This window comes from Mirounga angustirostris, unplaced genomic scaffold (genome assembly GCF_029215605.1).
Source record: "Mirounga angustirostris isolate CCGP_5_RB_7025 unplaced genomic scaffold, mMirAng1.0.hap1 SCAF_5, whole genome shotgun sequence".
In the NCBI taxonomy this organism is placed as follows: domain Eukaryota; kingdom Metazoa; phylum Chordata; class Mammalia; order Carnivora; family Phocidae; genus Mirounga; species Mirounga angustirostris.
Genome location: NW_026991713.1, coordinates 122,022,996 through 122,047,140, shown reverse-complemented (window position 1 = coordinate 122,047,140; position 24,145 = coordinate 122,022,996). Strand labels below are relative to the sequence as shown.

Genomic DNA, 24,145 nt, shown 5'->3' with positions numbered 1-24,145 from the left:
CTACATTTTATTTGAAATGCTAACAACTCTATGTAGAGTGTTAAACTGAGGTGAGCATATTATTATCCCTAGAGTGAGCACTAAAAAGATATAAGTAAAAGAAAATAGATACACTAAAATTGTGCATAAAAATATTAAAATATTGAAATAATCCACTAGAAGACAAAGAAAAACAGATGGTGAAGGCAGAAATGATAGTAGGGTGGTGGTAAAGAGCACAAAGTATAATAAATGCAGAGGACACAAACTGAGAAATACTAAAGTTGCTAATTTAGTTATAATGATAAAATAATTACATTAAATATAAGCGGCATATGTATTGCTTTTGGAAGTCAGAGGTTGTCAGTTTGGATGAAAGATAAGAGCTAACTACATTTTGACTACAAAAGCTCATTTAAAAAATAATGATATAGACTAATTAAAAGTGAAGGGATTCAAATATGGTTAATTAATCTATGACAAAGTAGGGAAGAATACACATTGGGGAAAAGGTAGTCTCTTATAAATGGTGCTGGGAAACTGGACAGCTACATACAAAAGAATGAAACTGGACCGCTTACACCATATACAAAAATTAACCTAAAATGAATTGAAGACCTAAATGTGAGACATGAAGCCATAAAACTCCTAGAAGTAAATATAGATAGTGATGTCTTTGAGATTGGCCATTGCAGTGTTTTTCTAGATATGTCTTCTCAGGCAAGAAAACAAAAACAAAAATAAACTATTTGGGCTACACAAAAATAAAAAGCTTTTGCCCAGCTAAGGAAACCATCAACAAAATGAAAAGGAAACCTACTGAATATAAGAAGATAGTTCCAAAAATATATCCAATAGATGTAATTATCAAAATATATAAAGAAATTCTACAACTCAACAGTAAAAAACCCCAAACAATCCAATTATAAAATGGGCAGATGATCTGCATAGACATTTTCCCAAAGAAGACATACAGATGGCCAACAGACACATGAAAAGATGCTCAACATCACTCATCATCAGGGAAATTAACATCAAAAACCACAATGAGATATTATTTATGCCTGTCAGAATGGCTAAAATGAAAATGACAAGAAATAACAAATACTGCTGAAGGTGTGAAGGAAAAGAAACTCTCATGTACTGTTGGTAGAAATGTACATTGGTGAAGTCACTGTGGAAAAAATACGGGGATTCCTCAAAAAATGAAAAATAGAAATACCATATGATCCAATAATTCCACTATTGGGTATTTACCCAAAGAAAACAAAAACACTAATTCAAAAAGATATATGCACTCCTGTGTTTACTGCAGCATTATTTACAATAGCCAAGATATGGAAGCAACCTAAGTGTCCATCAATAGACAAATGAATAAAGAAGATGTGGTGTGTACACACACACACACACACACGAATATTATGCAGCCATAAAAAAGGATGAGGTCTTGCCATTTGTGACCACATGGATGGAACTAGAGGGTATTTTGATAAGTGAAATAAGCCAGACAGAAAGGCAAACACCATATGATTTTAATTGTATGTGGAATTAAAAAAAACCCCAATGAATAAATAAACCAAAAGCAGAAATTGATCTGTAAATATAGAGAACAAACGGACTATTGCCAGAGGGGGATGGAGGGACCGGTAAAATGAGTGAAGGGGAGTGGCAGGTACAGGCTTCCACGTATGGAATGAATAGGTCATGAGGATAAAAGATACAAGGTAGAGACTATAGTCAGTGGTGCTGTAATAGTGTTGTACGGTGACAACAGTTTGGTACTGGCATAAAAAATGACACACAGATCAATGGAACGGAATAGAGAACCCAGAAATAAAACAATGTATATAGATCAACTAATATTTGATAGGGAGTCAAGAATACTTAATGGAGAAAAGATAGTCTCTTCAATAAATGGTGTTGGGAAAACTGACAGCCACATGGAGAAAAATAAAATTGGACCCTTATCTTATTCCACTAATAAAAATTAACCCTAGGGGTGCCTGGGTGGCTCAGTCGTTAAGCGTCTGCCTTCGGCTCAGGTCATGGTCCCAGGGTCCTGGGATCAAGCCCCTCGAGCCCCACATCAGGCTCCCTGCTCAATGCGAAGCCTGCTTCTCCCTCTCCCACTCCCCCTGCTTGTGTCTCTCTCTCTCTGTGTCTCTCTCTGTCAAAAAAAAAAAAAAAAAAAAATAACCCTAAATGGATTAAAGACTTAAACATAGGACCTGGAGCCATAAAACTTATAGTGAAAGCATGGGGAAAATCTCTATGACATTAATCTTGGCAACTTTTTTTTTTTTTTTGGATATGACACCAAAAACACAAGCAACAAAAGAAAAATCAACAAATGAAGCTATACATCAAACCAAAAAACTTCTGCACAGCAAAAGAAACAATCAACAAAATGAAAAGGCAACCTATGGAAAGGGAGAAAATTATCTACCTACTTGAAATAATTGATATTTTTAAAAAGTAATTTAAAACTATAGCAGCAATTTAAAACTTAAACTCCTTTTAAGTGCATGTGGAACATTCACTAAGGTAGACTATAGCCTGGCAAGTCTATACGGAGGCAAGTGACATACTCTCACAGATGTAGAATTCAAGGGGACACTAAAAACTTGTTATTACGGACCAAATTATGTCCCCTCCAAACTTCAAATGTGGAAGCTCTAACCCCAAATGTGACTATATTGGAGATAGTGTCTTAGGTAATTAAGATTCAATAAGATCATAAGGGTGGGGTCCTAATAAGACAGGAAGGACTGTGGCCTTGTAAGAAGAGATCTCTCTCTCTCCCCCTCCAACCCTCTCCGTCTCCCTCCCCACCACCCCTGTCTTTCTCTCTCCCTCTCTCTCAACCTCTCCCTTTGTCATGTGAAGACACAGTGAGAAGGTAGCCATGCACAAGCCAGGAAGAGGACCTTTATGAGAACCCAATCATGCTAACACCCTGATCTTGTACCTCCAGGCTCCAGAAATGTGAGAATATAAATTTTTGTTCCTTAAGCCATCTAATCTATGGTACTTTGTTATAGCAGCTGGAGCAGAGTGAGACAAGCACTAATTAACATAAATAATATTTTAATACCTCATATTAAAAGTTCACAGTTAATGAAAAAAATCAAAGATGAAGAAATATAAAAATATTAAATGCAGATAGTATTACTGAATTTTCCAGTCTCCAGTATCGCTTAGCAGAACAAACCTTAAGAATGTTAAAACAATTGAAATGGTAAAAAATATATCCTCTGAGCAAAATGAAATTAAACTACAAATCTGGGACATCTACAGTCATTTGGAAATTAAATGTCACACATTTAAATAAAACATACTTTGAAATAGCCAAGTATTTTGAACTGAAAGAAAATGAAAATATAACTTACTAAAATTTGTGTAACACAGCTAAAGCAATGCTTAGAAAAAAATAATTGATATAAAATTTTTATTAGGAAAGAAGAAAGCTTTCAGGCCAGTAAGTTTAACTCTCCTTCTAGTGAAAGTAGAAAAAGAAGAACATATAAAAACTAAATCAAGCAGTGGGAAAATAATACATATAAAGACAATAAATAATGGAATTTAAGATGGGAAAATTATCAAAACCAAAAGCTGGTTCTTTGAAGAGGTAACTAAAATTGATAAATTCTAGCTGGATTGACCAAGAAGAAAAGAGAAAAGGCACATATTACCTAATTTGGAGTGAAATAGGGTACTATTTACTCTATGGGTACTAAGAGGATAATAGGAATAAGGAAATAACTACCAAAAACTCTATGCATGTAAATACAACAATTTATGTGAAATGAACAAATTCCTTGAAAGTCACAATGATCAAAAGACATTCAAGAAGAAAGTGATTAACTTGAGTAGTTTTATGTTTATTAAAGAAATAGGACTCACAGTAAAAATCTTCCATTAAAGAAAACTTCAGGACCACATGGTCTCACTGGAAAATTATATCAAATACTTAGGGAAAAAAATAACACAAGTTTTATACATTCTATTCCAGAAAATAAAAGTGAAGATAATACTTGTTACCTTAGTCTACAAGGGCAGCTTTGCCCTAACACCAAAACTGAACAAAGATACTATAAGAAAAGAAAGCTACAGAACAATGTTGCTATCACAAAAGATCTTTAACAACATATTAGCAAATGGAATCCAGTAATATTTTAACAACTGTTTTTTTTTTTTAAGATTTTATTTATTTATTTGATAGAGACACAGCGAGAGAGGGAACACAAGCAGGGGGAGTGGGAGAGGGAGAAGCAGGCTTCCCGCCGAGCAGGGAGCCCGATGTGGGGCTCGATCCCAGGACCCTGGGATCATGACCTGAGCCGAAGGCAGACGCTTAACGACTGAGCCACCCAGGCGCCCCTCCAGTAATATTTTAGAAAGAGAATACATTAAAATCATTCAGGAGATGCACAGTTGGTTCAATGTTTGGAAAGCAATCAATGTAATTTACCTTGTTAACAGACAAAAGAAGAAAAGCACATGATGATCTTAGTAGATGCAGAAAAAGCATTTGACAAAATTCAACATTCAGCCATAATTAAAAACCTCAGCAAACTATGGACATCTATAACCTAATAAAGGGCATAGACAAAGACCCAACAGCTAACATCATACCCATTGTGAAAGTGAATGCTTCACCTCTAAAACTGAGAAGGAGGCAGTGACACCCATCCACTCTTACCACTTGTATTCAATGACATACTGCAAAGCCAGCCAATGCAATAAGGCAAGACATATAAGTAAAGGCATACAACTGGAACAGAGGAAATAAATCTGGCCATGTTTGCAGGTAACGTAATTGTCTATGGATAAAATAGCATAGAATTTATTTTAAAAACTTCTAGAATTAGTAAATGAGTTTCTCGTAGTAGCAGGATACAAAGTCAGTATAAAATCAATGGCAATGAACAATTGGAAACTGGAATTGGAAAAATAGCGCCATTTGTAATACAATCAAAGTAAATTCTTACATATAAATCTCACAAAATATATGCTGGGTTTGTATTCTGAAAACTACAAAGTAATGGTCAAAGACATTAAGAAGATCTGACTAAATAAATGGAGCATTGATTGAAGAAAGATCATGGGTCTATTTTTGCCAAAACTCATAGAACTGGATAGCCAAATGTCTGAATTCATTTTATGATATGTAAGTTAAATATATTTAAAGAAGAAATAGTAGCTTTTTAAAGTTGAAACAATTCTGATGGTGAGGAAGCTGCCACGTAGAGTACTGAGTGAGTATTATCTTTAAAGAAAAAGCATAACTTCATTGTTTTGCTGTATACATTTCTCTTTACTACAAAAATGTGAACAACTTTATAAAAGTGCTTACGGGATAGGTATAGGTACCCTTATGGTATCTGAACATTTGGTAAGTTGGACAATTCCACTAAATTCTTTTTCTAATATTAGAGGACTCCTTTAGATTTTTCCCACACCTTCAAACAGTATCATTCTAACTACTGCCCTTTTCCAAGAAAATTCATGCACATTCATTGAAAGAAGGATCTTTTTAGACTTTACCAAAGTAGCATATATGAAAGAAAAGTCTAGCTTTGTGACTGTGAATAAATAAGTATGTGTTTAGTCACTGATTTTTCAATAAATTGCTTATTATAATTTTTTATAAAAAATTGCATGCTGTGGCTCATAATCAGAATATTGTGAATATTCTCTGAATATTCTTAGATTGGTTTGTCAGGATGTTGCCTTCATCTCATTTATGAAGGCCCCAAATACACAAATCATACTTTAATGAGAACCTGAATGGTGCATACATACTATCCAGTTAAATAACTAAGGACCTAGTAATGTATTACAAATTACCTTTTTTGTCTTATTAACTTCTAGCTACCTTTTAAGATCTAATAACTGTTCCTTGAAATTCATTACTAATTTAAGAAAATGGACAAGGAAATAGTCTAAAGCCCCTGGAATCAAAAGTGGATGTCAATTATAACTTTTACTGCAATGGCCTTGAGACTTGGACTTCATTCTGTACCATCTGAGAGAGAGTCTGGCCAATTTTACACAGCTTGCTTGTACAAGATAAGATTTGAAGGAAATGTGTCTTCTTTGGTATAGAGACCTTAAAATGGTTGGCAATGCTTCATCCTGATGAACATGTATCATGGAGAGAGGATTTTAAAATCCCCAAAATAATTTTCTGCAGCTAGATTGTGGTGTAATATAACAATGAGAAAGAAAGAGGGTGGGGATGTAGAGAAAATGCATATGAATATAAATTTAGATAATTAACTTCATTAAATAGTTTTGAGCTCTCTGAAATAAAAAGAGGTACCCAGGAGATTAATTGATTGTCAACTCTTACTCCCATCTACTGCTTTTATGGTTACAAATTCCAGTTTGGAGGATGAAGGTAGTATAATGGTTGACATTAGTGAAAGATATTTCATATCAATTGACACAAGCTACATTTTTAATACATGTAATTTATACTTGACTATTTTGCTATTTTTGTTTATAGTACTTTTGTGAGTTTTTTGTCTTGTATAAATAGTGAAAAATTAGAGATAATATACAACATTTAGTTGAACTATGGCCACTACTTAATTATTTAGCTCCAGGGGGCAGAAGATCTGCAGCTATTATGTGAATCTACAAAAGTTACAGTTTTAATTGTTTCATGTTAATTGTTATTGTGCAATCTTAGCTTCGTTCATTACCCACACTCCCTTAATTGACAATGCAGTTTTATTTTCAGTAGATCTTACATTCAAGAGGCTTTGCATATTCATCATTTATAAGCTCCCATTATAAGAAATCAGCTTATGGATGTTGTTCATAAATTGTTTTATAACCAGTTGCTTCAATTTTATTCCAGATAAAAGTGTAAACAATTTACACACTATCTATGGTATTTTCAAGTATTTTGTTGAATTATTCTTAGGTCGTGTATTTATTCAGTCCTTAAACAAGTATATATTGAGCACCTATGTTGTGCCAAGAGTTGTTTTAGACAATGCAGAGATAGCAGTAAAAAAACAAACAGCAATCCCTGTGTTAAGAGAGAAAGACACTAAACAAATAAAAACAAAATTTTATGTCAAGTGGTGATATGTGCTATGGAGAAAAATAAACCAGAAAGCCGAGATAAGAAGTGCCACAGGTGAAGGTAAGATGAAGTTTTAAATAGAGTAGTCAGGCATGGTACATGGAGAACATACTTATGAGAAAAAAAAAAAATCCCCAAGATGTTGAGGGAGAAAGCCATGCATATTTTGGAAAGAACCGTAAATGCAGAGGTCCTAAGGCAAGAGTCTTCCTGGTTTGTATGAGGAAGATCATGGTAAGGGCTTCTGCATTTATTCTGTGAAGGACAGAAACCCATGTAGCAATTTTGAGCAGAGGAAACATGATCTGCTTCACATATTTAAAAGTCAGAAGGGGGCAAGGGCAGCAACAAGGGGGCAAAATAAGAAGTTATTAGTGTAATCCAGAAAGACTGATATTCCCTTGAGTCAGAATTGGTAGTAGTGGTAGAGGTGGTAGGACATAGTGAGATTCTGGATGTTGTTTTATAGTTAAAGGAAAGATGTGCTGATGGATGGCATGATGGGTGAGAGCAAGAGATGGGTCATGGATCCAGATTTCTTCCTGAAGTAGGATGGATGGCATTGTTATGAGCTGAGATGGGAAGAAAAGCAGGAGGATAAAGTCTGGGTAGACAGAATCAGACATTTAGTTTTAGACCCATTCCTATCAAGATGCATGTTAGCTCTCCAAATGGAAGGGCCAAGACAGCAACAGGATATTAATATTGGAGTCCAGTGAAGCTGGGCCTGAAATATAATTTTATGGGTCATTGGCATTTAGGAAGTGTTCTAAACGCACAAGATGAGTTGATATTAACAAGATTGTGGATGTAGAGAAGAGATCCAAGGACTGAGCTCTGGGGCATTTTCATGTTACTTTGTGTAATGTGGAAGAAATGGGGGAAAACCAGCAAAGGAGACTGAGAATGAACAGCTAGTAATTTAAGAGGAAAGCCAGGAGAGAATCATGTATCAGAACCTAGCAAAGAAAAGATTTCAAGAAAAAGGGAATGATCAACTATGACCAATATTACTGACATGTCAGGTGTGACAAGGAGGAAAAATTAAATGTTGCATTTAGCAATATAGAGGTCATTGCTGATATATGCACTTTCAGTGGAGTGGTAAGGGTACAGAAAAGAAAAAAAGTTCTGATATATGCAACAACATGAATGAACCTTGAAAACGTTATGCTAAGTTAAAGAAGTTGAATACCAAAGTCATCCATATATTGTATAATTCTATTTATATGCAATGTCCAGAAGAGGCAAATCTATAGAGATGAAAAGGAGATTAGTCATTGCCAGAGTCTGAGGAGGAGCAGAGAATGGGGAATGACTTATAATGGGTATGTGTTTTATTTTGGGGTGATGAAAATGTTTTGGAGTTAGTGGTGATAATTGAACAATATTGTGAATGTATAAAAGTCACTGAATTGTACACTTTAAAATGGTTAAAATGGTGAATTTTATGTGATGTTAATTTTACCTCATTAAAAAAAAATCAAAATACCTCACTAGAACAAGGATGTGGGGAGAAGAATTGGTGTTGAAGTCAATGTAAATAGGTAGAACTTAGCAAAGTTAGTTGGAGGGGGTTGGAGGGTCAGAGGATTTTCTTAAGATGGGTGAAATTTTGGCCCCATTGTGTACTGAAGTGAAAGAAAGCCTGTTGATGTAAAAGAGGGGAGGAAATTGCTGGAATGATTCCTACAACAGGGAAGAGGAGACGATTTTCTGTAGAAACATGGGCAGGGAGATGGGTGGTGGGACTTGTGAAATTTTCTGCTGTTTCCTCTCATTTTCCCAGTGAAATGTGAAGCAACATGATTATCTGAGAATGATGATGGGGAAGGAGGAATTGGAAGTTGAAGGAGGGGGTAAAGGGTTTTGAATAGCTATCTAGGAATGGAGGAAAAAGAAAGAAAGGATAATGTGGTGGGATGGTCACAATGCAATGGAGTGAGTAGTCACCGATATAAAACCATTTCGATCAGCATGGTGGTGGGCTCTTCCTCACTCACCTTCAGCCCCACAGATGCAGGCTGGAGGAGGTGGTGAATCTCCTGGAGGTTTCAGCCTACCCATAGTGATTCCTTTGACTGGAAATGCCTGGGGCACTCATCTGGACCCATGCTGCTTGTGGCGAGGCCCCCGTGCACATTTCCCCCACCAGAGCCCATGTGGTGGCTGATCCCAGGTCTTGTGGTTCTTGTCAGGATTGCAGCTCAGGTATTTCAGGAGGGGAGAGTGAGAACTGTCTGGAAGTGGCAACAGGACAGGAAGGATACCTAGTCCAGTTTCCAGCCCTGTGTTGGGAGGGCAGTAGAGGGAGAAACAGACACAATGGGAGAATATCGCAGGGACAGTAGTTCCAGTAGATCAGCTTCCAGTTAAAGAGGACAGCCTATGTTATAGATGACACATGTTCGATTATGCTCCTAATGATAGGCTTTTTGTTTCCACATTAGGCCATGTTACTTCCATGGAAACATGGAAGATTTGGTCTGGGGGCTTGGTAGTCACCACAGGGATCTGGTTAAAATCCAGAAACACTGGAATAGTTGTATTGTTCTCTCTGTTTCTGTCTCCCTCTGTGTGTAATGGGGTTGCCTGAGGGGAGATGCTGCCACAGAGAGGCGTTGGGTGGAGAGTGCTTTCTAGAACAAATGCTAACGTCTTAAGAAATACATGTGTCTTTCCTTACTACATCTCACTTCTTGCCAATCTTTAAATTTAACAGATGAAATTTTACCATGTCCAGAAACATTGAATACAGAGCAGGAACCGTGCCATCTAGATACAAGTCTCGGCAGTTCTGATTCTACAGATGAAGGATTGAGGTGTAAGTGTTAAATTGAGATGCCCACCGTGATGGTATGTAGCCATCCATGAGACTGGGACCACTGGTAGTAATTCAGACCACTACTAAGGATACTCATTTGCCAAACTTTGTTGATATTTATGTCCTAAGTTTAGCTGAACTGTTATTGGTAGTCTGTGGTTTATTCAAAGCATGAAAGATACTAAATATGTCAACTTAAGGTGATGTTGTTCTGTAAAATAGTTCCATTAAAGACCATCTTTGAATTATATCCAGTGTTTCTTCTTTAAAATTTCAATGTGATTATGACTAGCAAATGATTTAAACTAACTTAGTTCCATAAGATAGGTCAGGTCAGATAGTATGTATGCCATTTAAAAAATTGTTAACTGGAGCAGTTGTACAAAAAGAAGTAAAAACATCTTTTCACTTTTGAATGGCAATGGTTTTCCTTTGGGAGGATGCCCATCTGGATCAAGGATGAGTTTTTGAAAAACAGATACGCTGATATACTCCAAGGCTTGTTGAACCAAAATTTCTAAGTATGAATTAGTGTGTATGTGTGTGTTAAGCCTTGATTACAACAACTATGGCTAAGCAGCCATTCTAGTAGACTATGATGGTCCACCATTATCTTTTCCGCCTTTCTGTAGTGTATCAGGTCTGTGGATTTGAATTTGACATGTGTGACTGGGTGTCAGAAACATCTGCTGGGCAAATTTCCTGGATGCGCACAAAAGCAAGAGAAGTTCCTACGTTACAATCTGGACCCCAGCAGGATCAAAGTAGTGATGAAGGTAGGAAGTAAAAAAAAATAATATTCTTTATATATTATTTTCAGAATTGTGATTTATTGTGAGTGGTATGAAGACATTTCATCAGGGGTCTTGATGAAGAAACTGAGTATATTTTATTGAAACTATATTTGCCATAGATAGTGAAAGTAAAGAATCTTATTATCAACAGTGTAAAGGAAGACTTATACTAGGTTAGCTATTTTCATTTTGTAAATTTTATTATTTTCTTATCATTAGGAGATAATTTTGTGGGAACCAAAAAGAAAAGTATTAAAAGTCTTCTATCAAAATGTACTAGCTCTCCCTTTCACTGGTGTCAATGAGTTTCTTTTTTTAATCTAACATTAAATTTGTGATTTCTGTTTATCTTTCTTTCCACTGCTTTTTTTTCTTTCTTTCTTTTTTTTTTTTTTGAGGGGGCATATTGTTAGTCTTTTCTTAAATTAGTAATTTAAAATTTTATTACAGCAGAAAGTAATAGCTATTTTTTTCTGCTTCCGTGTAGATTTTACTTTCTCCATAGTTTTGCCTTTTCTGGAATGTCATAGAGTTGGAATTATACAATATGTAGCCTTTTTAGATTGACTTCCTTCATTTAGTAATATGCATTTAAGGTTCCTCTATGTTTTTTTCATGGCTTGGTAGCTTATTTCTTTTTAATAGTAAATCGTATTCCATTGTCTGGATGTACCAGAGCTTATTCACCTACTGAAGGACATATTGGTTGCTTCCAAGCAATTATGAATACAGCTGCTATAAACATCCATGTGAAGGTTTTTTTTTTTTTTTTTAAAGATTTTATTTATTTATTTGAGACAGAGAGAATGAGAGACAGAGAGCATGAGAGGGAGGAGGGTCAGAGGGAGAAGCAGATTCCCTGCCGAGCAGGGAGCCCGATGCGGGACTCGATCCAGGGACTCCAGGATCATGACCTGAGCCGAAGGCAGTCGCTTAACCAACTGAGCCACCCAGGCACCCCCATGTGAAGGTTTTTGTGTGGATCTAAGTTTTCAACTCTTTTGGGTAAATGCTAAGGGCCATGATTGCTGGATCACATAGTAAGAATATGTTTAGTTTTGTAAGAAACTGCCAAGCTGTCTTCCAAAGTGAAGGTAACCATTTTTCATTCCCATCAACAATGAATGAGAGATCTTGTTGCTTTACATCCTCTCCAGCATTTGGCATTGTCTGTGTCCTGGATTCTGGCCATGCTAATAGGTGTGTAGTGGTATCTCTTTGTTTTGGTTTGCATTTCCCTAATGCCTTATGATATGGAGCACCATTTCATATGCTTATTTGCCATCCATATATCTTCTTTGGTGAAGTAAGTTTGTTAAGGTCTTTGGTTTTTGGTCTTTTATCTTTATCATTTTCTTTCTTTCTTTTTTAAGATTTTATTTATTTATTTGAGGGAGAGAGAGAGAGCACAAGCCCAGGGGAGGGGCAGAGGCAGAGGGAGAAGCAGACTCCCCCGCTAAACTGGGATCCCAACAAAGGGCTTGATGCCAGGACCCTGGGATCATGACCTGAGCTGAATGCAGATGCTTAACCGATTGAACCACCCAGGCATCCCTATCATTTTCTTTATTTACCATTGTTTCTTTTATTTCATGTCCTTGATTTCTTTTCTTTCTTGAAAAGGTTTGCTGACTAATTGTTCTTTTATTTAGAAAAGATCTGTGGTGATGGGCTTGCTTAATATTTATGTTATAAACTTAAAATGTTTTTAATGGCCTCACTCCTAAATAATAATCAGGTCAGACAATTTTCAAAAGAAAGTCTGTTTATTTTATTTCTAAGTACATGGTGATGGTTCTTGATTTCCTGATATCTACTGTAGTCATTGAGAAGGCTGAGCCCATCTAATTTTCAGTGGTATGCAGATTTTTAAAAAAATATTTATCTCTAATGTTTGAAAATGTCACTATGGTGAGTACAGATCATGGATATATTTTTATTTAGATTTTTCAATGCTCAGAATGCATTTATTTCATCACTTGTGGAAACGGTATGTTATTCTTTTCTAGTAATTCTCTTTTAGTCCCTCTGTTCTGGTCTTCTTGAATTTCTACTAAATATATGTTCTGGGGGTCTGTGTATTAGTGTTTTCTATTCGTTGCCCTTGTTGTTTGTTCTTATTTTTGTCTTCCACTTCTGTTATGCCTTTGTAGTTTTAAATGAGGATTTTATATGCTGCTTTTTTGTTTCCTTTTTTAGTATTTCAATTATACTTCTTTTATTACCCATTTTTTAGTGCTTGCTCTGAGCTCGTGAACTTCGTTTACAACTAATCCAACTCCACTTTCAAATAGCTTCATATTTCTTCATGCAATGCAAGTATCTTATAATAACAAAATATTCCTAATTCCTCCCTCCTGTCCCTTGCATCATTGTTGTCATTCATTTCACTTATATGCAAACTATAATCATCAAATACCTTGTGGCTGTTACTATTTTGAACAAACTGTTCTCTTTTAGATCAATTAAGAAAATTGTAATTAAAAGATTTTGCCAAAACTTGGAAGCCACTGATGTGTTTTATTTATTGCTTTCCTAATACTGTTCCTTCCTTTATTTAGATCTGAGTTTCTGATGGATATCATTTTCCTTCTCTTTGAAGAATTTCAAAGCCATTGTTTCCTTGTTTATTTTCGGTTTAGATAATCTGTCCATTGACGTAAGTGGGGTGTTAAAGTTCCCTACTATTATTGTATTATTATCAATTAGTTCATGTTTGTTATTGTTTTACATATTTGGGTGCTCCCATATTGGGTGCATAAATATTTACAACTGTTACATCTTCTTGTTGGATTGTCCCCTTTATTATGATATGGTGCCCTTCTTCATCTTTTGCTACATATAGTCTTTGGTTTAAAATCTAGTTTGTCTGGGGGCCTGGCTCAGTCAGTTGGGTATCTTATTCTTAGTTTTGGCTCAGGTCATGATCTCAGGGTCGTGAGATCGAGCCCCATGCCAGGCTCTAGCCTGCTGTTTATTGCATCAAGTCTGTTTCCAATCTAATTTATTGCACTCTTTATTTCTGATTCTTTTTTAACTCTTTTATCTCTGTGTTAAGGGTCTCACTAATGTCTTTTATTCTTTTCTCAAGCACGATGAGTATCCTTATGATTGTTGTTTTAAATTCTCCATTGGGGGCGCCTGGGTGGCTCAGTTGTTGGGCATCTGCCTTCAGCTCAGGTCATGATCTCAGGGTCCTGGGATCGAGCCCCACATCAGGCTTCCTGCTCAGTGGGAAGCCTGCTTCTCCCTCTCCCACTCTCCCTGCTTGTGTTCCCTCTCTCACTGTGTCTCTCTCTGTCAAATAAATAGAATATTTAAAAATAAATAAATAGATAGATAGATAGATAGATAGATAGATAAATAAATAAATTCTCCATCAGGGGTGTTCTTATATCTGTTTCACTTGTATCTCTGGCTGTGGCCTTATCTTGTTCTTTCATTTGGGATCAATTCCTCCATCTTGGCCTTTTGTCTAAGTCTCTGGCTTCTTCTCTGTGTTAAAAAGCCACTTATGACTCCTCCTGAATATAATGGCCAAAAGAAGAGGTCATGTAGTGTCAAGGTCCTGGCACTTCAAGGAGCATCTCTGGAATGTGCTGAATGCACTCTGCTATTGTGTTCTTGCTGCTCTATCCTTTAGGCCAGTCATCTGCAGAGGCTCTCATCTGCTGTGGGCAGTGTTTGGTCCCTGGCCTGAATGTGACAAGTTTTAACTAGGAGTGCTCTGGTCTGCTTGTGAAATGAGACCTGAAACCACTTCCACCAGAACTGAGGCCCTGCAGAACTCTCTGGCTGAGAGACATGATGTGGGCAGGGGTTTGTGCTGGTCTTCTGGGGAAGGGGCTGCTGTGTTACGACTGAGGCATGCTTGACTGAGAAGAGCAGTTCTGTCAGAGGGCAGGGGTGTGGAGCTTAGTGTAAGCAAGTTAGGTAGCTAGTGTTGGTGCCAAGCTGCTTCCCTTGGGTGGCTCTGTGTTTATGCTGGGAGATGGGGGAGCGAAGTGGTGTCAGCCAACTCCATTGTTCCTGGAGAGACATCTCCGTGAAATTTGCCTTTCATGGGTGTGTTCTGAGAAGAGCAAATAATCTCCCCACTGTATTCCCTAGGTGTTCTTTAGATCAATGTTTCTGCACTGTCTGCCCTCAGGTTTTTTGCCTGCCTTCTCTCTAGAAGTAGCCCAGTGCCCTCTGGGCTCGATCCCAGCCAAGCTCACTGACCTTTAAAACTTCAGACTTTAAGCCCTCCTAGTTGCAAGAACTCACAAAATTCAATTGCTCTTTTTCTCCAAGCCAATGACTTTGGGGAAACTTTCTCTTTGTGCATTTCCCTGTGTACTCTTGTATCTCTTACCCTTCTCAGTGACCATGGCTCCTTCCCCTCTGCAGCACTCACCAACCATTTCTCCTCTAAACCACATCTCCGCACTTTCTACCTTCTTCAATGTGACCTCCTCTCTCCCTTTACTTGTGGAGTTTGTTCTGTCAGTCTTTGGCTCAATTTCTGAGGTATTTAGGATGATTTGATAGTTACCTAGTTGTGTTCATGGGACAAGACAAACCCAGGGTCCTCCTATACTGCTGCCATCTTCCTTTCCTAATATTACTTACAAAACAGGTCTATTGGCTACAGATTCTCTCAATTTTCATTTGTCTGAGAAAGTGTTTATTTTTTCTTTATTTTTTAAAGATTCTAATTATTTATTTAAGAGAGACAGATAGAGTGCACACGTGAATTGGGGGGGGGGTGCAGAGGTGAGGGAGAGAGAGAGAATCTCAAACAGACTCTGCACTGAGATTGGAGGCCTATGCAGGATTTGATCTCATGACCCTAAGATCATGACCTGAGCTGAAATCAAGAGATGGACCCTATTAAAGGCAATCTTCATTTCTGTTACAGTGTTTGGTTTGGTTTGGTTTGGTTTGGTTTGGTTTGGTTTCTAGTATTTTTTATTCTTTCTTAGAATTTCCATCTCTCTGACTGTATTGTATATCTTTTTTTGCATGTTTCTACTTTTTTCCATTAGAGCTCTTAAGTTATTAATTATCATGGTTTTATTTTTTATTTTTATTTATTTTTTATTTTATTATGTTATGTAAATCACCATATATTACATCATTAGTTTTTGATGTAGTGTTCCATGATTCATTGTTTGCATATAACACCCAGTGCTTCATTCAGTATGTGCCCTCTTTAATACCCATCACCAGGGTAACCCATCCCCCCACCCCCTCCTCTCTAGAACCCTCAGTTTGTTTCTCAGTGTCCATAGTCTCTCATGGTTCCTCTCCCCCTCCAATTCCCCCCCTTCATTTTTCCCTTCCTACTGTCTTCTTTTTTTAACATATAATTATTATTTGTTTCAGAGGTACAGATCTGTGAGTCAACAACCTTATGCAATTCACAGTGCTCACCATAGCACATACCCTCCCCAATGTCTATCACCCAGCCACCCCATCCCTCCCAACCAGCACCACTCCAGCAACCCTCAGTTTGTTTCCTGAGATTAAGAATTCCTCATATCAGTGAGATCATATGATACATGTCTTTCTCTAACTTATTTCGCGCAGCATAATACCCTCCAGTTCCATCTACGTCATTGCAAATGGCAAGATTTCATTCCTTTTGATGACTGCATAATATTCCATTGTGTGTGTGTGTGTTTGTGTGTGTGTGTGTGTGTATACCACATCTTCTTTATCCATTCATCTGTCGATGGACAGATGTTAATATATATATATACACACACACACCACATCTTCTTTATTCATTCACCTATCAATGGACATCTTGGCTCTTTCCATAGTTTGGCTATTGTGGACATTGCTGCTATAAACATCAGGGTGCACATACCCCTTCGATTCTCTACATTTGTATCTTTGGGGTAAATACCTAGTAGTGCAATTGCTGGATCGTATGGTAGCTCTATTTTCAACTTTTTGAGGAACCTCCATACTGTTTTCCAGAGTGGCTGCACCAGCTTGCATTCCCACCAACAGTGTAGGAGGGTTCCCCTTTCTCCACATCCCCGCCAACATCTGTTATTTCCTGACTTGTTAATTTTAGCCATTCTGACTGGTGTGAGGTGGTATCTCATTGAAGTTTTGATTTGGATTTCCCTGATGCCGAGCGATGTTGAGCACTTTTTCATGTGTCTGTTGGCCATTTGGATGTCTTCTTTGGAAAAATGTCTGTTCATGTCTTCTGCCCATTTCTTGATTGGATCGTTTGTTCTTTGGGTGTTGAGTTTGATAAGTTCTTTATAGATTTTGGATACTAGCCCCTTATCTGATATGTTATTTGCAAATATCTTCTGCCATTCTGTCGGTTGTCTTTTGGTTTTGTTGACTGTTTCTTTTGCTTTGCAAAAGGTTCATATCTTGATGAAGTCCCAATAGTTCATTTTTGCCCTTGCTTCCCTTGCCTTTGGCGATGTTTCTAGGAAGAAGTTGCTGCAGCTGAGGTCGAAGAGGTTGCTGCCTGTGTTCTCCTTTAGGATTTTGATGGACTCCTGTCTCACATTTATGTCTTTCAACCATTTGGAGTCTATTTTTGTGTATGGTATAAGGAAATGGTCCAGTTTCATTCTTCTGCATGTGGCTGTCTAATTTTCCCAACACCATTTGTTGAAGAGACTATTTTTTTTCCATTGGACATTCTTTCCTGCTTTGTTGAAGATTAGTTGACCATAGAGTTGAGGGTCCATTTCTGGGCTCTCTATTCTGTTCCATTGATCTATGTGTCTGTTTTTATGCCAGTACCATACTGTCTTGATGATGACAGCTTTCTAATAGAGCTTCAAGTCTGGAATTGTGATGCCACCAGCTTTGCTTTTCTTTTACAGTATTCCTCTGGCTATTTGGGGTCTTTTCTGGTTCCATACAAATTTTAGGATTATTTGTTCCATTTCTTTGAAAAAAGTGGATGGTATTTTGATAGCGATTGCATTGAATGTGTAGATTGCTCTAGGTAGCATTGACATCTTCACAATATTTGTTCTTCCAATCCATGAGCATGGAACGTTTTTCCATTTCTTTGTGTCTTCCTCAATTTCTTTCATGAGTATTTTCTAGTTTTCTGAGTGCAGATTCTTTGCCTCTTTGGTTAGATTTATTCCTAGGTATCTTATGGTTTGGGGTGTAATTGTAAATGGGATCGACTCAAATCTCTTTCTTCAGTCTTGTTGGTGTATAGGAATGCCACTGATTTCTGTGCATTGATATTATATCCTGCCACTTTACTGAATTCCTGTGTGAGTTATAGCAGTTTTGGGGTGGAGTCTTTTGGGTTTTCCACATAAAGTGTCATATCATCTGCAAAGAGTGAGAGTTTGACTTCTTCCTTGCTGATTTGGATGCCTTTTATTTCTTTTTGTTGCCTGATTGCTGTGGCTAGGACTTCTAGTACTATGTTGAATAGCAGTTGTGATAGTGGACATCCCTGCCATGTTCCTGACCTTAGGGGGAAAGCTCTCAGTTTTTCCCCATTGAGAATCATATTCACTGTGGGTTTTTCATAGACGGCTTTTATGATATTGAGTTATGTACCCTCTATCTCTCCACTCTGAAGAGTTTTGATCAAGAAAGCATGCTGTACTTTGTCAAATGCTTTTTCTGCATCTATTAAGAGGATCATATGATTCTTGTTCTTTCTTTTATCAATGTATTGTATCACATTGATTGATTTGCGGATGTTGAACCAACCTTGCAGCCCAGGATAAATCCCACTTGGTCGTGGTGAATAATCCTTTTAATGTACTGTTGGATCCTATTCGCTAGTATTTTGGTGAGAATTTTTGCATCCATGTTCAACAGGGATATTGGTCTGTAATTCTCCTTTTGGAGGGGGTCTTTGTCTGGTTTTGGGATCAAGGTAATGGTGGCCTCATAAAATGAGTTTGGAAGATTTCCTTCCATTTCTATTTTTTGGAACAGTTTCAGAAGAATAGGTATTAGTTCTTCTTTAAATGTTGGTAGAATTCCCCTGGGAAGCCATCTGGCCCTGGGATCTTGTTTGTTGGGAGATTTTTGATGACTGCTTCAATTTCCTTAGTGGTTATAGGTCTGTTCAGGTTTTCTATTTCTTCCTGGTTCAGTTTTGGTAATTTATACATCTCAAGAATGCATCTGTTTCTTCCAGATTATCTAATTTGCTGGCATAGAATTGCTCATAATATGTTCTTATATTTGTTTGTTATTTCTTTGGTGTTGGTTGTGATCTCTCCTCTTTCAGTCATGATTTTGTTGATTTGGGTCATTTCTCTTTTCTTTTTGATAAGTCTGGCCAGGGGATTATCAATCTTATTAATTCTTTCAAAGAACCAGCTCCTAGTTTTGTTGATCTGTTCTACTCTTCTTTTCGTTTCTATTTCATTGATTTCTGCTCTGATCTTTATTATTTCTCTTCTCCTGCTGGGTTTAGGCTTTATTTGCTGTTCTTTCTCCAGCTCCTTTAGGTGTAGGGTTAGGTTGTGTATTTGATATCTTTCTTGTTTCTTGAGAAAGGCTTGTGTTGCTATATACTTTCCTCTTAGGACTGCCTTTGCTGCATCCCAAAGATTTTGAACAGTTGTGTTTTCATCTTCATTGGTTTCCATGAATTTTTTAAATTCTTCTTTAATTTCCTGGTTGACCCATTCATTCTTTAGTAGGATGCTCTTTAGCCTCCATGTATTTGAGTTCTTTCCAAATTTCCTCTTGTGATTGAATTCTAGTTTCAAAGCATTGTGGTCCGATAATATACAGGGAATGATCCCAATCTTTTGGTACTGGATGAGACCTGATTTGTGACGTAGGGTGTGATCTATTCTGGAGAATGTTCCATGGGCACTAGAGAAGAATGTGTATTCTGTTGCTTTGGGATGGAATGTTCTGAATATATCTGTGAAGTCCATTTGGTCCAGTGTGTCACTTAAAGTCTTTATTTCCTTGTTGATCTTTTGCTTAGATGATCTGTCCATTTCAGTGAAGGGGGTGTTAAAATCCCCTACTATTACTGTATTGTTGACGATGTGTTTCTTTGCTTTTGTTATTAATTGGCTTATATAGTTGGCTGCTCCCATGTTAGGGGCATAGATATTTACAGTTGTTAGCTCTTCTTGTTGGATAGACCCATTAAGTAGGATATAGTGTCCTTCCTCATCACTTATTACAGTCTTTAGTTTGAAATCTAATTTGTCTGATATAAAGATTGCGACCCCAGCTTTCTTTTGGTGTCCATTAGCATGGTAAATGGTTTTCCACCCCCTCACTTTCAATCTGGGGGTGTCTTTGGGTCTAAAATGAGTCTCTTGCAGACAGCATATCGATGGGTCTTGTTTTTTTAATCTAATCTGACAGCCTGTGTCTTTTGACTGGGGCATTTAGCTCATTTACATTCAGGGTATCTATTGAAAGATGTGAATTTAGTGCCATTATATTGCCTGTGAGGTGACTGTTATTGTATATTGTCTGTGTTCTTTTCTGGTCTATGTTACTTTTAGGCTCTCTCTTTGCTTAGAGGACCCCTTTCAATATTTCTTGTAGGGCTCGTTTCGTGTTGGCAAATTCCTTTAGTTTTTGTTTGTCCTGGAAGCTTTTTTATCTCTCCTTCTATTTTCAATGACAGCCTAGCTGGATATAGTATTCTTGGCTGCATATTTTTCTCATTCAGTGCTCTGAAAATATCATGCCAGTCCTTTCTCGCCTGCCAGGTCTCTGTAGATAGGTCTGTTGCCAATCTAGTGTTTCTACCATTCTAGATTACAGACCTTTTGTCCTGAGCTGCTTTCAGGATTTTCTCTTTGTGTCTTTGACTCATAAGTTTCACTATTAGATGTTGGGGTGTTGACCTATTTTTATTGATTTTGTGGGGGTTCTCTGTTCCCCTTGATGCCTGTTTCCTTCCTCAAATTTGGAAATTCTGTGCTATAATTTGCTCCAATATACCTTCTGCCCCTCTCTCTCTTTCTTCTTCTTCTTGGATCCCAATTATTCTAGTGTTGTTTCCTCTTATGGTATCACTTATCTCTCGAATTCTGCCCTCATGATCCAGTAGTTGTTTATCTCTCTTTTTCTCAGCTTCTTTATTTTCCATCATTTGGTCTTCTTTATCACTAATTCTGTCTTTTGCCTCATTTATCCTAGCAGTTAGAGCCTCCATTTTTTATTGCACCTCATTAATAGCCTTTTTGATTTCGACTTGGTTAGATTTTAGTTCTTTTATTTCTCCAGGAAGGGTTTCTCTAATATCTTCCATGCTTTTTTCAAGCCCCGCTAGTATCTTTAAAATCCTTTTTCTGAACTCTAGGTCCTACATTTACTAATGTCCATATCGATTAGGTCCCTGTCAGTCGGTACTGCCCCTCGTTCTTTTTTTTGAGGTGATTTTTTCCGTCTTGTCATTTTGTCCAGAGGACAATAGATGAATGAGAGAACAAAATGCTAACAGGGTAACAATGACCCCAGAAAAATATACAGTAAAGAAATCAGAAGAGACCTGAAACCCGGGGAAAAGAAAGGGAAAGAAAGAAGAAAGAAAAAAGAAAAAAAAAAAAAGAAAGAAAAAGATTTTAAAAAAAGAATATGATAAAATATGATCAGGCTGGTGCATAGATCAGTGCCACACACTAGATTTTGGCCATATTTTGGTCTGTTAGAAGAAAGTGCCTCCCAAAATTTTAAAGAAAGAAAAGCTTATATATGTACAAAAATAACGGTAAATATGATGAAGGGATAGAATATGATGGTAAAGATGAAAATTATAAAAGATTTTATAAAAGGAATTAATTAGATAAGAAGTTGGTTGAAAAAGTAAGAAGAGGAATTAAAAAAAGAGGGGGGAGAGAATGTGATCAGGGAGGAGACTAGAACAAAGCCATACACTAGATATTTAGGGTATATTTTGGTCTGTTAGAAGAAACTGTATCCCAAAATTTTAAAGAGAGAACAACTTATGTATATACCAAAAATAAGGTTAACTACTATGAAGGGATAGAATATGACTCTAAAAATGAAAAATAAAAAATATTTTTAGAAAAGGGATTGATAAGATATTGGTTGAAAAAGGGAAAAAGAAAAATTCAAAGAAAAAAAGAAAAGAAAATTAAAAAAGTTATCTTTGAAAGACTAAAGAATCAGGGGGAAAAAAGCCATGAATTCTATGTGCAGTATTCCTGTAGCGATGGAGTTCTGCTGTTCTCATTGATTGGTAAACTTGGTCTTGGCTGGCTGTTCTTGCTGATCTTCTGGGGGAGGGGCCTGTTGCAGTAGTTCTCAGATGTCTTTGCCAGAGGTGGAATTGCCCTGCCCTTGCCGGGTAGGGCTAAGTAATCTGCTCGGGTTTGCTCTCCGGAGCTTTTGTTCCCTGTAAGCTTTCCATATGGCTTTGGAGGACAAGAGTGAAAATGGCAGCCTCCCAATCTCTGCCCTGGAGGAACCGAGAACTCGGGCCCCACTCCTCATTGAGCCCCCAGAGAAAAGCAGTCAGTCACTCCCGTCTCCCCAGTCTCCGCTGCACTCTGTGCTCACCCAGCCTGTGACGGAGTGTTTCTATCTCTGGCACCCCACTCAGTGTGGAGTCTCCAAACCCAGCAGATCCCTGGCTCCTGTGCTGCTCCTCCTGGGGAGGAAGGTGAGTCTCCCCAGATCTGCCACTTGTTGGGTCCCTGCTGGAGGAGCAGTGGCCCGACTGTGCCGCGGATCACAGTTTATGGCAACCCCAAGCTGAGAGCCTGCACCTGGGCTCCGTCTCTGCAGCCGGCTTCCCTGCTCCGATACCTGGGAGCTCTGCTGCACTCAGGCACCCCCGGTCTTTCTGTGACCCTGAGGGTCCTGAGACCACACTGTCCGCGAGGGTTCCACCCCCCACTTAGCCACTGGAGCGACATCCCCCAGCGGAGCAGACTTCTAAAAGTTCTGATTTTGTGCTCCACGGCTCTATCACTTGCCAGAAGCGGCTGACGGAGGCCTCCTTTCCCGCCTTCTCTCCTCCCAAATATCGCCTCAGATTCACTTCTCCACATGTCCTACCTTCCAGAAAGTGGTCGCTTTTCTGTTCAGAGAGTTGTTGCTATTCTTTTCTTAGATCTGTTGAGTTCGTAGGTGTTTGGAATGGTTTGATCCCTATCTAGCTGAATTCCTGGGACCAGACGAAATTTTAGGTCTCCTATTCCTCTGCCATCTTGCTCCTCCCCCTCCTCATAGTGGTTTTAAATTCTTAGTCTTATAATTCCAACATTCCTGCCATATCTCGGTCTGGTTCTGATACTTGCTCTTTCTCTTCAAACTATGTTTTTTGTTCTTTGCCTTTCCGTATGCTTTGTAATGTTTTGTTGAAAGGCAAACATGATGTGCTATGTAAAGGGAATTAAGGTCAATAGGTTTAGCATGACCTATTATGTTTATGTAGCTAGAGATTAGATTCTTTACTGCTTGCCACAACTGTAGATGTGTGAGGCTAAAATTTCATCTGGTATCCTTGTTTTTGTCTTACCCATTGTTTTGGGTTTCCCTAGACCTTAAATTATGTCTGAGACCTACAGTTCATTGGATAGTATTACCCTATTATTATACAGGACCCCTTTTTATGTGAGTTGTGGTAAGTTGTAAGGAGGAAGAGAAACATTCTAGAGTACTATGATTAGATCTCATTCTTTTGGTGAGATTGTTCCTCTGTTACATGACCTTTAAAAGTGCTTCCTCCCCCAATATTAGGTGAGAAGGCTGGAGGGGGCTGGATCTGGGTATTTTCCTCCCCTCATGTGGAGGGCTAAAGCCTGCTTGAGTTGATATTTCTCTTCTCACAGGTCAGTTAGGTTCTGGTCAAACTCCAGTTAGTAAGGTGGTGGTAAATTTGTTTCTTTTTAATATAAGCCTTGTTATTAATGGCTGAACAGTCCAGGTGTTTTCTCATGTCTCTTTCCCCAAGACTGATCCTAGAAACAGTACTAGTTTAGGGTTTCATACTTCGTGATAATGCTTGGAATTTAGCACATCCTGTCACTTACTCACAGCCCAAGGTAGTGAATGTTGGTATATTTTCCACCTTAGTTTTTGAGCAGGATTCCCCAACTTTAATCTTTGACTTCATTGAGAGAGTTTGTTCCTCCAGCTTTTGTTTGCAACATTCAAGTTAGTCAGAATCTAAGATACCACAGCTTGGGTCTGGTCTCAAAGTTCCAGAGTTCTGTGGTTTCAGCCCTACTCATCACTTGGTAGAATTGTTCTTTCCTTATCTTTTGAGATATTTTATGTTGAAATTGATCTATCTCAGCTTTTGTAAAAATGTGTCTTTATCTTATCGTTTCTTTGTGTTTCGTTAGATACAAAGTGTTAACTTAAAATGGTATTTTGCTTAAAGTCTTATATTTCTCAATAAATAAGAGTTTTACCTAATTTAAATTCATAGTTTTTAGAAATTACAGTAATATATACTAACTTACACAGAAATAACCCATTGAAAAACTTTAT

General features: G+C 37.7%; 1 protein-coding gene across 1 annotated transcript in view; it reads left to right on the top strand.

The window, feature by feature from the left end:
* The window catches only part of MALRD1 (MAM and LDL receptor class A domain containing 1), a 790,469-nt gene that overhangs the window by 62,092 nt on the left and 704,232 nt on the right, over nt 1–24,145 (top strand). Inside the window, exons 7-8 of the mRNA XM_064590300.1 lie at nt 9,801–9,902; nt 10,535–10,678. Coding sequence (XP_064446370.1) covers nt 9,801–9,902; nt 10,535–10,678 — 246 coding nt within the window. The remainder of the gene's footprint in view (nt 1–9,800; nt 9,903–10,534; nt 10,679–24,145) is intronic.